This window comes from Maniola hyperantus, chromosome 21, assembly GCF_902806685.2.
Source record: "Maniola hyperantus chromosome 21, iAphHyp1.2, whole genome shotgun sequence".
Classification (NCBI taxonomy): Eukaryota; Metazoa; Arthropoda; class Insecta; order Lepidoptera; family Nymphalidae; genus Maniola; species Maniola hyperantus.
In genome coordinates, this window is record NC_048556.1 from 8,788,541 (window position 1) to 8,802,306 (window position 13,766).

Below are 13,766 nucleotides of genomic sequence, written 5' to 3' on the forward strand. Positions count from 1 at the left end.
CGTCCGTTCAAGCCAAGCTAATGATTGTCGTCGCGAGCGGGTCGTAGGCGCTGCCGTTATCTTGTCTCGGCATCCCAGAGAATGTCGAAAAACGTTCTGTACCCGTAGTATAAGATTTTACGTCACACCAAACGTTGCTAGAATTCGAGAGTCGAAACACTTCTGCGTTATAGTAAACTGGATATAAAGTGCCTTGTTTTAAAGCTCAAGTTTTTCTACACATCTACAGCCAGCGCTCCAAGCGGAAACCTTGCAAAATTAAAATCAGTGGCATTGAATTTTTGACTTCAATTCAAGGCTCTTTAGGTCCATTTTACTTTGATGTTATTGTGTTTCGATTCTCGAATTCTAGCAACGTTTCGTGAGACGTAAAATCTTATACTACGGGTACAGAGGGATGCCGAGGCATTCCGAAGGCTGCCAGCGCCGACACGGCATGCCTAGACTTACGGCGGCATTGTTTTCTACCATTATCATTGAAGTTCCAACTTGTTTAAGTTGAGTTTAAGAGTTCTCCTAGACTTTTTCTGTAAGTACTTACTAATTTACTTTTAGTGATAAAAGAGAATTCAAAAACACAATCTTGATTTAATATTCCCTTTAGAAATAGAGATACGGTGACCTAAAATAAACGATCCGATAAAATACACTTTGAAGTACCTACTAGCTGTTAGGATAAGATATAATAGAAACTTGAAGATGTTCCAATATATTATAAAATCTTAAATCCGGCGCTGATTTAACAGAGATTCTTTATTGTTACGCTACAAAATTAAATAAGTTCAAATATTGAAATATTTTTGTACGGATAGGTTATTAATAATAATAATCATCATCATCTTTATTTCAGATATATCATCCATTTTGTTAGTAATAAAATTAATTGCTAATGACTATATTTAGTAAGTAGGCTCTTTTATGAACCATTTTATCTGTCTATGAATCTACCACCCATGGGACACTGAGAGTGCATGTGCAAACCAACCCAGTGTCTCATAAATGGATTATCTAGTTTTCCAGATAAGGTTTTCAGAATACCTCGGATTCTGCTCATCACACAGCTCTTTTTCTCATTATTGCATAAAAATCGTCGGTATGAGCCTCCGCAAACATCAACGACGCACTGCAGAACCTCGGCAGCCCCATTATTACCTATCCGTACAAAATAATCAGTACCCTTATTATAAACGAGAAAGTGTGTTCGTTTGTTGGTTTGTCCTTCAACCACGTCGCAACGGAGCAACTGATCGACGTGATTTTTTGCATCGTTATAGTTTAAGACCTGGAGAGGGACATAGGCTACTTTTTATGCCGGAAAATCAAAGAGTTTCCACGCAATTTACAAACCTAAATCCACGCGGACGAAGTCGCGGGCATCAGCTAGTATTTTTATAAATATTGATTTAATCTAGTGGTTTTTCAATGTACTGCACTGTGTTTAAGAAAAATAACAAAAATGTACATAATATGCTAATAAGCCCGACGACATCTATAGTAGGTAAGTACATAAATTACTCCCATCTTAGTTGTATGCTAAAGGCTTCTTCAATTTTGAATTAATAAGGTTTCAGTGAACGACTTATTTGCGTAGACAACAAAGTTATGAATGTCTGATTGAAAAATTCTGTGTTTATTTTCAGAAAAAAATTCCCCCTGTACTTTTCTTTGTTTTACGTTTTCTATTTTGCATAATTAATTATTTCCATGAAGTTACATCGTGGAAAAAAATTATAATTGCCACTTATTGAGTGCTTACTTACTTAAGTATACGAACTTAACTCTAATTTGCCCGAGAAAAGAGATTCTTTGTTTGATAAAGGCCATCCATTGTACTCTTCTTGTCTTGTACAATGAAGTGTTTTTAATGTTTTCTCATTTTTAATTTCATTTTCTTATAAACTAGAAGCCTGCGTGGCGCTTTTTTCAAAGGAAGGCTTTTGAAGTTCTGAATAACTCAAAGTTCTAAACGATTTTAGTAAAGAGATATGATTTTTGAAAGTTTTCTATTCTTTGTAATGACTATGATAAGTAACTGTAATAAGAATTATTATTATGTACTTCTTACATCCATGGTTGTAACTAGTATCTAATTCTAATGCACTGACTCTACTAGTAGAAGTACGCTAAACTTGCGATTTCCGACTTGTTCTTGAAGCAACTTGATTTTTACGATTGTAGCGCTGATAGCAGCAGTGAGCGTCATGTGAATGATCTCGGAACTAAATATTAGTGATGAGACATCTGTCCACATAGTGTTAACACCTTAGTTAACACGAAAACCATTTGATACAAAGTGTCAATTTTAATTTAAAAAAAATCCCGGTACGCTCGGTTCGGTGTGGTGGGGTGCTTCGAATCGGCATACAAATATTGGAATAAGGAAGGATTGATTTTTGTATTCTACCAGCAAAAAATAACTGCCATTTTGCATGGCACGCCTTTTCCAGCTACTCAATGTATTATGTGAGATGTCTATTTCAGTGGTGCGGTACTTTTAATTATCAACTAAATTATTATAAAATATTCAATATGGAGAAGAATCCAGCTGTACTCACATATTTAGTCGACATAAGCCCGACTAGTTTAGAACCTCGACTAAATACGTGAGTACAGTACATCATCATCATCATCATGATCAACCCATCACCGGCTCACTACAGAGCGCGGGTCTCCTCTCAGAGTGAGAAGGGTTTTGGCCATAGTCTACCACGCTGGCCATGTGCGGATTGGTAGACTTCACACACCTTTGGGAACATTATGGAGAACTCTCAGGCATGCAGGTTTCCTCACGATGTTTTCCTTCACCGTTAAAGCAAGTGATATTTAGTTAATTAAAACGCACATAACTTCGAAAAGTTAGAGGCGCGTGCCCGGGATCGAACCCCCGACCGCCGATTAGAAGGCGGACATCCTAACCACTAGGCTATCACAGCTTGTACAGTACAGCTGGATTCTTCTATATTTATAATGGAAATCACTCACGATAGTTCAAACGCTAAAACTAAATTGTTATTATTAACATGTACTTATTTTCTTTGTTGCAGGTCGTAGCGACGTGAAGTGTTGAAGCAAATATGTAGTGAAAAAGTGTTTTGTGATTAGTGATGTGCTTAAAGTGAGATATCGATATGGGATGGTGCGTTTTTCTCATACTGGTTGTATCGGCGACGGTGAGGTGTCAGAATTGTAGGGGCCAGGAGCACAGGGAGCGGGCGTGCGAGAGCGTGTGCGATGACAACGGAGTGTGCAAGATCAGAGCGGCTCTGTTGCTACCGAGGAATACGACTTACGATGCCTGTTTGCCAGTGGTAAGTTTTTTTTTAAAATTTTAAACGATGCGTTGCGTTGGTCATTGATTAAGGTTCAGTGTCGCTGTGTTCGAAAGACGTTCCCTACATTTGCATAGTACATTAATCTGCCACTATCTGTAAGAGAGATCACTTCAAAGAGTATTTTTTCAGGTGGAGCCAGTGATCGAGCTGGCACTACTGGACAGTGTAATTCAAGACGTGTTTCCGCCATGGCTGCAGTTCGAATGGATGTCGTACGACGTGCAAGACTGTGACGCTGCGTACGCCGTCATTTCCGCCATCGATGCGTACAATGACTGCGCGCACGTTTTCTTTGGACCATCCTGTGACTTTGCACTGGGTAAGCTAACTTCTGTGCTAACCTGTGATAGCCTTGTGGTTAGGACGTCCGCCTTCTAATCGGAGGTCGGGGGTTCTATCCCGGGCACGCACCTCTGACTTTTCGGAGTTTTTAAGTAATTAAATATCACTTGCTTTAACGGTGAAGGAAAACATCGTGAGGAAACCTGCATGCCTAAGAGTTCTCCAGTATGTTCTCAATGGTGTGTGAAGTCTACCAATCGGCACGTGGCCAGCGTGATAGACTATGGCCAGAACCCTTACCACTCTGCGAGGAGACCCGTATTCTGTAGTGAGCCGGCGATGGGTTGTTCATGATGATGATGAAGCAAACTTCTTAAAAACATCATCGTCTATTCGGGAGATCGGGGGTTTGATCCCGAACACGCACCTCTAACTTTTCGGAGTTATGTATTTACCTCAAGCAATTAAAACTTGCTTTAACGGTGAAGGAAAACATCCCGAGGAAACCTGCATCGCTGAGAGTTCTCCATAATGTCCTCAAAACGTAATAACTCTGAAATGTTAACACTAACAGCTATTAATAAAAATATTTTACTGCGCCCAAACTATAGGAGTCCTAATTATTATTATTGTAACTTTTCTTTCAACTTATTTTCTCTTTTTCTATTTTTTTTCCACTGAAACAAATCTAGGCTCACTCAATGTGTTTTTTATATACCTACCTAGTACCTACAACCAAAACACTAACTAAGCGAAATCAACAACAACAAAAGTAATAAAAATATTGTCGATCATAATATCTCATTCTTTTTGTTAGATAGTAGAATATTTTGCACAAGTTTTATTATGATACGCAAAAATAGGTGGAAGTTCTTAAGGTAGTCTACACTCTATACAATAGGGTCTTGCACTGTAGTAGTAGAATGATGTGTTTTTTTGTAAAGTGGTAGTTTGTGGGGTTAGATTTCATTATTAAAGGTAAATTATTATTTACAAAAAAATCATGATTTTTCTTTATTATTAACATAGGTAATTATTAACGTCACGCTGTAGGAAACCGAATAATGACGTCACAATGCGTAAATGACAAATATTTTTCAATTGTTTTACATAAAAATAAAGTAACTTATTTCATACTAGCTGATGCCCGCGACTTCGCCCGCGTGGATTTAAGTTTTCCAAAATCCCGTGGGAACTCGTTAATTTTCCGGGATAAAAACTAACCTATGTGCTAATCCAGGGTATAGTCTATCTCCATTCCAAATTTCAGCCAAATCCGTCCAGTAGTTTTTGTGTGAAGGAGTAACAAACAAACATACACACACACGCACACGCACACACACACACACACAACTTTCGCCTTTATAATATTAGTCGGGATGAATCGAGTTATTTTCAACACAATTTTTGTTGTCTCGTACACATCTGACGTATTGTACGACAATATTCATCGGTAAATATTTATTACACTCTACACCACATCACTATTAATGAGCCGTAAAAAACAGACTACACACGAAACGTCATTTTGGTCTGGATGAAAAAAAAAGTGGACTACCCGCGGAATTAAGGTTATATTATAGCGCTCTCTCTGTTTAGCTCTATGATTAATTGTATGGGTACGTTACAGAGAGAGAGAGAGCGCTATACTAAATTTTCCGCGGAATGAAGTTAGTATAGCACTCTCTCTGTTTTTGTATGGGATTGGGTAGAAAGAGCGCTATATTAACTTCATTCCACGGATAGGGTATAGTTAATACACAGAGAATTCAACCTCAAGAGTACGCATATACAAGGTGGTAGACTTTTCATGAAAACAAAATCGTAAAAATGTTGGCGGGGGACAGGAGAGAATGCTTTGTTGTGATTGGTGGACTCAAATTCACGTAATCAAGACAATGTGCGGAATGAGGGTACCGAGCGGGCGTGGGCCGTCTTTTATGCTGAGCAACTGCCTAAGCTTGGCGATCGGGGTGTCCAGCTATTAGGAGTCTATAGGTGGTGGTCTGTGAGTTAATGTTATCATCATGATACAGTTCTTGCAATTCACGAAGGCGAGTGGTTCATGCTTGTGTTTAAGTCGGATCGGTATAAGTAACGTACACTGAATGTGTGCGTTTGCGAGCGCTTGCTCGCGACTGATTGGTCCGACATGCACGCACACTTACGCAATGCCCGTGTATTCAACGTAACCACAAGCAAAGTCCACTCGCCTTCGTGAATTGCAAGCAAGAACAGTACCTAAAAGATTTAAAAGTCTGAACACAGCTTTACACAAAGAAACGTAATTTTATTGTTTCGATGAGCTTCGACAAAAGTTCGCTCTGTGGACATTTTTAGATGGCTTTATATTGTATGAAAGGCTCTATATAATACGTTAGGATGTTTTTGTGATTGAGATCGAAATAGAAGTTATTGTTCGTAGATTTATGTTTTTCTGTATTTGTTGTTCCTATTTTGTAAGTACATTTGTTTTGTTTGACAGAAGATAAAACCTAAATACCTATCCAAGACGAGCCAAACTAAAATTGAAATTTGAAATTGAAAATGAAATTCTAGAAACTATAAAGCCTACAAACTAGAAATTTGGAAGGTAGGTTCTTTCTAGGACGTAGGCGCCAGCTAAGAAACGGTTTTGAAAAATTCCCCCCTTAGGGAGTTAAAGGGGGGGTCGAAGGTTGTATGAAAGTCCTATGTTTTTGGAGTTGGAGACATGAAAATCGACATTTAGGTTATTAGCTTTAAATAACAAAAATCCGTATAATTCAATTTGGAAAATTCCCTCCTTAAGAGTAGTAAAATAGGGGGGAGAAGTTTTTATAGAAAATTTTCAACTATTGTTATTTTTACTTGAAATTTGGAAGGTAGGCTATTTCTAGGGGGTAGGTATCAGATAAGAAAGGATCTAACTAAATTCCCCACCATAAGGGAATAAAATGGGGGTGGAAGGGTTATATGAAAATCCTATGTTTTTGAAGTTAGAGAATTGATATGAATATTAGCATTTAGGTATTCTGGGTTCCGTGTCTTAAGGTGAGACTGAGTGAGTAGGTAAGTGAGGCCTTTTGCAGCGGGAAAATTTCAGATCTCATGAGAAACCAGAAATTTTACGCAGACGAAGTCGCGGGCATCTGCTAAAAGTGAAACAATAGTAGAATTGTTATTTGTAGGTAGTAAATAAATAACGTTCGTATATCTACGTTATACAATGAAAGTAAAATATAAAAGCTATCCTAAATTTTGTTCACTGGTTGCTTTATTCAGGCGAACAGGCGGATATTCTTTGCAGTTCAATAACTCGGAACTACATATAGGGTCAGTCCGCATTACAGAAACACACCGCACGGTTTTTTCGAGCAGAATATAATATGTATTCCACAAGTCGCACCCAATTTGTTTTAAAGCAAAGTTGTTTTGTTTTAAAGAGAGTTGTAGACTTCACGCACCTTTGAGAGCATAATGAAGAACTCTTAGAATATAGATTTCCTCACGATATTTTCCTTCACCGTCAAAGCAAAAGATGCCTATTTAATTGCTTAAATACATACATAATGGGCAAACCTCCCCCTCTACTAGGTGGACGGACGACATCAGACAAGTCGCCGGGAGGCGCTTAATTCAGGCGGCCCAAGGCCGTGGCGTGTGGAAGTCCCTACAAGGACCTATGTCCAGCAATGGACGTCTTTGGTTGATGATGATGCTGATGATGATACACAACATAATCCTTCTCACTCTGAAAGGAGACCCGTGCTCTGTAGTGAGCCGGTGATGGGTTGCTCATGATGATGATGATGATGATGATGATACACAGAACACCGAAAAGGTGCGTGCCCAGGATCGATCACGGACCGCCCAATTATTTTAAACGCAAGTTATTACAGAATTGCGGTAAAAGCACCTCACGAGGTTTTTCGCACTGCGATTTAGCCGCACTACAAAATAATACTGTGGCAGTTTTAACGCTCGAAAATAAATTCTTGGAGCAGTTTTATTTCGCAGTGTAGATTAGTCCTAATCGTAACATACGTGGGCGGTATTGCTTGTGACAGCTTTTAAAATGATATGTATTTGTAGAGTACTTAAACTGTCCCCATTTGGATAATACTATTAATACTAGTTCAAAAAACCGGCCAAGTGCGAGTCGGACTCCCACACGAAGGGTTCCGTACTACCGTACAAGATATTTTAACAATTTTATGTGCAACACTGCAACACCAAGACAACAACTGCTCCCTCCTATACGTGATTTGATTAATTAAAATTAATTTAATAAATCACATATAGGTGGCGCTGTAATTAGAATTTCGTGAACACATTTTTTTTGTGATGTACCTAACCCAAAATTTACGGTGTTCGGATTTATTCCTTTACTTGTGCTATAAGACCTATCTACCTACAAAACCTACCTACCAAATTTCATGATTCTAGGTCAATGGGAAATAGGTACCATATAGGTTAATCTTGACAGACACGACGGACAGACGGACAGACAGACAGGCAGCAAAGTGATCCTGTTTTCCTTTCAAGGTACGGAACCCTAAAAAAGAATAAAACAACCATACTTGCTCACGCAATGAATATAATAATATATGCAACCAGCTCCCCAATTGTGTAAGAATAACCATTTCATGGCTATCGCAATCGTCAAGAAATTCTGCCCTTTGATTGGTTGATTCGCTGTTTACATTTTTTCACAGCCAATCAAAGGGCAGAATTCTTGACGATTGCGATAGCCATGAAATGGTTATTCTTACACAATTGGGGGGCAGCTTTAGTATCATGAAATTCAAATTTCCTTCTACGCAATTAAATAAGGTGCTCGGAAAAACTCGGTAAAATTTTATAAAGAGATTCTCGCTATTGTTCAAATTTCTAGCTCTTTACCCGTAGTATAAGATTTTACGTCTCACCAAACGTTGCTAGAATTCGAGAATCGAAACACAATAACATCAAAGTAAAATGGACCTAAAGAGCCTTGAATTGTCAAAAAAAGTCAAAAATTCAATGTCACTGATTTTAATTTCGCAACGTTTCCGCTTGGAGCGCTGGCTGTAGACATGTAGACAAATTTGAGCTTTAAAACAAGTACTATAACGCGGAAGTGTTCCGACTCTCGAATTCTAGCAACGTTTGGTGAGACGTAAAATCTTATACTACGGGTACAGACTTCTCGCTCAATACATATATAATAGCGGGGCCAAGGGGAATATTAGGTTCCTCTATAAAATATTCCTGATGTTCCTCCTTAAATATTTAACTAGCTCTCTTAGAGCTAGGAACAATATTAGTTTTGTCGACAATCATTAAGTATAATATTACTCACATGATTCACAACAGTGATATTCTAACCAACACATTTAACATTCACATCAGCTGTTCTCACTTATGGAGAGCATAGAAACAATAATAATTCAAAATTCAAAATTCAAATCATATATTCACAGTAGGTATCTATACTATTGTAGGTAGGTACTCTTTTTGATAGTCGGGATGATAGCGGTGATAATTTTAATTTCGTAAACTTCAAACTTAAGCCTAGTGGTTAGGACGCCCACCTTCTGATCGGGGGTCGGGGGTTCGATTCCTTCAATATGAAAGGGCTTTACCTGCACATTCTAAAACAGTTTTTTTTATGCATAATAGTTTTTGATTTATAATACAAAATGTCGAAAAAATATGACTGTACTACGGACCTCTCACAGTGCGCGAGTCTGACTCGCACTTGGTCGGTTTTTTTTTCAATTCAATTTACATATTTACCTATTATACATGAATAAAGTAAATCCACACTATTACTATAAATGCGAAAGCGTATCTGCCTGATAGATTTTCACCGCCCAGCCGTTTAACCGATTTGGATGTTTAGTACAGTTTCCATCTCGGGGGAGGACATAGGCTACTTTTGGTCCGGGAAGATCAAAAGTTCCCACGGGTTTTTAAAAACCTACATTCACAAGGACGAAGTAAATAAATAATTCTCGATTTGTGATACAGGCGATACTGAAATTATAAGCCTCAAACAAAGATCACACAACAATTTTTAAATTTCATTTCATTATTTATTAATATTCTCTTAGTATTTCGTTTTGTATTTTATAGCTTAGGTATATTTTTCATGTACTTTAGGTTAGAATATTTTATTGTACGACTTGTTTTTCAATGCTCGTTATGACTAGACCTAAAAAACTCAAAAACATTTTATGTAATTTTTAGTGTGTAATTCTGTGCGCGGTTCTTTGACAAATAAAATAAAATAAAAACCGGCCAAGTGCGAGTCAGGCTCGCGCAACGAGGGTTCCGTACTACAGTCGTATTTTTTCGACATTTTGCACGATAATTAAAAAACTATGATGCATAAAAATAAATAAAAATCTGTTTTAGAATGTACAGGTGAAGACCTTACATATGATACCCCACTTGATATGGTTATCTTACTTCGAAAATTGAAAATACTAATTATTAATTCATGGCCACAATTTAATTTTTTTTGTGTGATGTTACCACAAATTCACGGGTTTCAGATTTTTTCTCTAATGTCAGCTATAAGACCTACCTACCTGCCAAATTTCATGATTCTAGGTCAACGGGAAGTACCCTGTAGGTTTCTTGCAGACCGACAGACAGACAACAAAGTGATCCTATAAGGGTTCCGTTTTTCTTTTTGAGGTACGGGACCCTAAAAATAACCTTGACTTCGGTTTCGGTTGGATGTCGTTTGTCTATAAAAGCTTATCTAGATAAGACTTATCGACTGAATTTATTATTACCTCAATTTGCAATAGCTACTCGACTTTCGTACCTTAATGTTCTATGTATAATAATGCTGTTTTATTACTGTCATTATGTTTAAGAGGGGAGTAAATTTCCTCGTGTTAATATCAATTAGGTTTCCACCAACCGAATTGTGATGTGCTTATAATAACCTAGGAGTTCTCTGGCTTATAAAGAGCGCGTTTATTTAACAACTAGCTACTTAATGCCCGCGACTTCATTCACTGGATATAGATTCAAAATCCCTTGGGAACTCTTTGATTTTTTGGGATAAAAAGTAGCCTCTGTGTTAATCCAGGGTATAATCTATCACAATTCCGAATTTCAGCCAAATCAGTCCAGTAGTTTATGTGTGAAAGAGTAACAAACATACACACACACACACATACACACACACACACTCACACACACACACATACTCACACACACAAACACAAACATGTGCAAACAACGATCATATTAGTCATTAGTGTGATAAGTGTGATAGCTAAAGCCCGCGACTTCGTCCGCGCGGATTTTATCATCACCTTCATCATGATGAACCTGAGTTCTGAGTTTGTGGTGGGCTCTTCTCAGACTTGGGCGCGTTTGGAACCCTCGTAGCTTTAGTTTTAAGTAAGTAATTAATTATCACCTTTAGGTATATCATCTTACAAATTAACAATTTTGACCATCAGTAAGGGTAACATGTTACCTATTCTGAACAAATAATTTGACTTTGAACCCATCGCCGCTTGCCGTTTTCAAGATAAGTATAGATAAGTATCTAATATCTCTTAGGTCGGTAGGGGATAAATATGATCTTTACGCTCCGAACTTTATTCCTCACTCAGCATAATGGCGATACTAAAACGGTATTATTAAAAGTTGAGGCGTAAAAGCTGCATAGCCAAGAGCGTAGCACCATAAAATTGGTGTAGGAAAATTGACCGTAGGAAAATTGCAGTAGATACTTCGATGAAGAATAAAACAGAGATTTTTTTGTACCAAAATGGTAAAAATTGAACTCTTTTTTGGAATTTTCTCCGTCCGTCTGTCTATCTTCTGTCACAGCTGTTTATTTCAGTAACTGTTAAAGCTATCGACATGAAATTTGGAATCTTCTTCTTCTCTAAGTGCCTCTCCATTACTGAAGGTCAGCAGTCAGTTGCTTAAACTTTTACTTTTAAATGGCAGAATAGTTCTCCGAATGTTTGAAAAAGGACAAAATTCTGTCGCCTTTTATTACGATTCCTCGCTTTACTAAATTAGTCTATCGTATGCGCTTGCGCGTAAGCTATGATAGCCCAGTAGTTAGGACATCCGCCTTCTAATCAGAGGTCGGGGGTTCGATCCCGGGCACGCACCTCTAACTTTTCGGAGTTATGTGCGTTTTATATATATCAATAAATATCACTTGCTTTAACGGTGAAGGAAAACAGCGTGAGGAAACCTGCATACCTGAGAGTTCTCCATAATGTTCTCAAAGGTGTGTGAAGTCTACCAATCCGCACATGGCCAGTGTGGTAGACTATGACCAAAACCCTTCTCACTCTGAGAAGAGACCCGCGCTCTGTAGTGAGCCGGCGCGCGATGGGTTGATCATGATGATGAAGATGATGCGCTTGCGCAGGTCTTCTTCTAAGTAGACTCACACTTCGCAAAGATATCGCATTCAATGCGCGCTTCGTAGTGTGAAAATAATATCAGGGGGCACGGCAGTGCCCCCGCCAAGACGAGCCAAACTAAAGGACGGGGCACTACGTACCTTTTCTCGAAGCGTTTCGTCGTATTTTCGAGCGGTCATAGCTTCGGTCTGGATTATGTTTATGCCTTCAGTCAGTTCCTTGTCTAGTGTTACACCTTCTAAGACATGGTCCTGACGTGCTTTGTCCCTGTTTCAGGCTTTATTTACGCCGTATGTAGGTACTGAGTAGAGGTGCAGGTAGCATTTAACACCAATACCACATACTTAGTAAGGATACTATGTGGTATTTTACCTTTGATATTGCTATTATAATATTTATGTGCATATACAGGATGTAACCAGGATGCTAGCAACAACTTAGTGTTATTGTTATACTACTTAAACACAATCCAATGCCAATAACCATTTGCCTCATTTTGTAGTTTTAGTGGTTTAGTATCTTTCAAACCCGCAATGTATAGCGCGCAAAACTCAGGTCAATGCCCCGCCCACGAAGCGGCATTGACTCTGAGTGGCCTACTTACGTAACGTTCGTTGACCTCTAGCGTAAGTCAGATGTTGTATTTGCAAAAATATATCGTGAACAAAATTGAGAATTTTTTAATTCTTTTTCGCGTTTTTTTTTGTGGTATCATACCAGTAATCATCAGTACTATCACCTGTCTTCGTTTTTGCTAGCGCTCTGGTTACACCCTGTATCTACGCGAGATCGGTGCGGCAACTTTAATTATAAGGCTTATGACTTTACAAAGGAAAACCGCAGCATCTGCTGACTTGAATATTAAGCGAGTTGAGATGCAAGTTTATAGGCAAACGAGTTCGTTGTGAGACTATGAAAGTATAGGCACTGCTGGCAAGAAAATTGGCATCCTCAACAAGGCAAGCGATACGGAACCGACCGGAACCAAGGTTAAGTTTGATTGTGCATGGAGACTGGAGTAAGTACTGCAGTCTTGTGTTGTATGGCTGGGTCCAGTACCAGCTTGATGCACTGGATTCGGTGGATAGTACGCTACGACGAAGTGCGGGTAAATTCTAAGCTTCAATGTTAGGAACATCATCGGTGCCAACTGTCTATCGGTATTCTACAGGATGTACCCACTTCTAACTTCGGAGGGAGTGCCTAAGAACTTTTTGACCTATGGAGTGATTCGTTAACTGTTCAAGTGTTTAACACTGAACGATAGCCACCGAGCTCATTCAGCATCAGCTAGTTTCGAATAAAACCATCAAAAAAAATCGTAAACCATCGAAAAAGACCCTAAAAGGGAAACACGATTAGCGACATGAAATCAAAATTCAAACTTTCTGATTTCTGAACCATCTGGCGCTAAGTTAGAACTTTGTACGGGTGGGGTTTGATTCACCCAAACTTCGCCTACGTAATGTATCCTTCAATGTTTAATACCCGAAAACAAGTTTGTATTTTGATGCGGAACATTAGTATGCAAATTATATTGATAGTATTACCGGCTTCGATATCTACTCGTGTGTTCAGGCTTCCCACGGTTCGTGATATTGCGGACGGACGCGGACCAGTGCGGAGCGACGCACCATAGAAAGAGTATCGTCCGTGGTAGCGCAGACACGTCGTCGTCGTCTTCAGAGCCTTGTGCGTGGTGCGTGGCTGTCCATAGTCGTCGGCACTTACTTTATTTGACAGCTAGTCAAATCAGTAACTTTTTATCAAACGT

General features: G+C 38.7%; 1 protein-coding gene across 1 annotated transcript in view; it reads left to right on the plus strand.

Moving 5' to 3' along the window:
* Nucleotides 1-13,766, plus strand: part of LOC117992211 (atrial natriuretic peptide receptor 1-like) — a 180,342-nt gene that overhangs the window by 29,652 nt on the left and 136,924 nt on the right. The window contains exons 2-3 of the mRNA XM_069505799.1: nt 3,045-3,308; nt 3,462-3,651. Of these exons, the coding sequence (XP_069361900.1) occupies nt 3,129-3,308; nt 3,462-3,651 (370 nt within the window). The 5' untranslated portion in view covers nt 3,045-3,128. The remainder of the gene's footprint in view (nt 1-3,044; nt 3,309-3,461; nt 3,652-13,766) is intronic.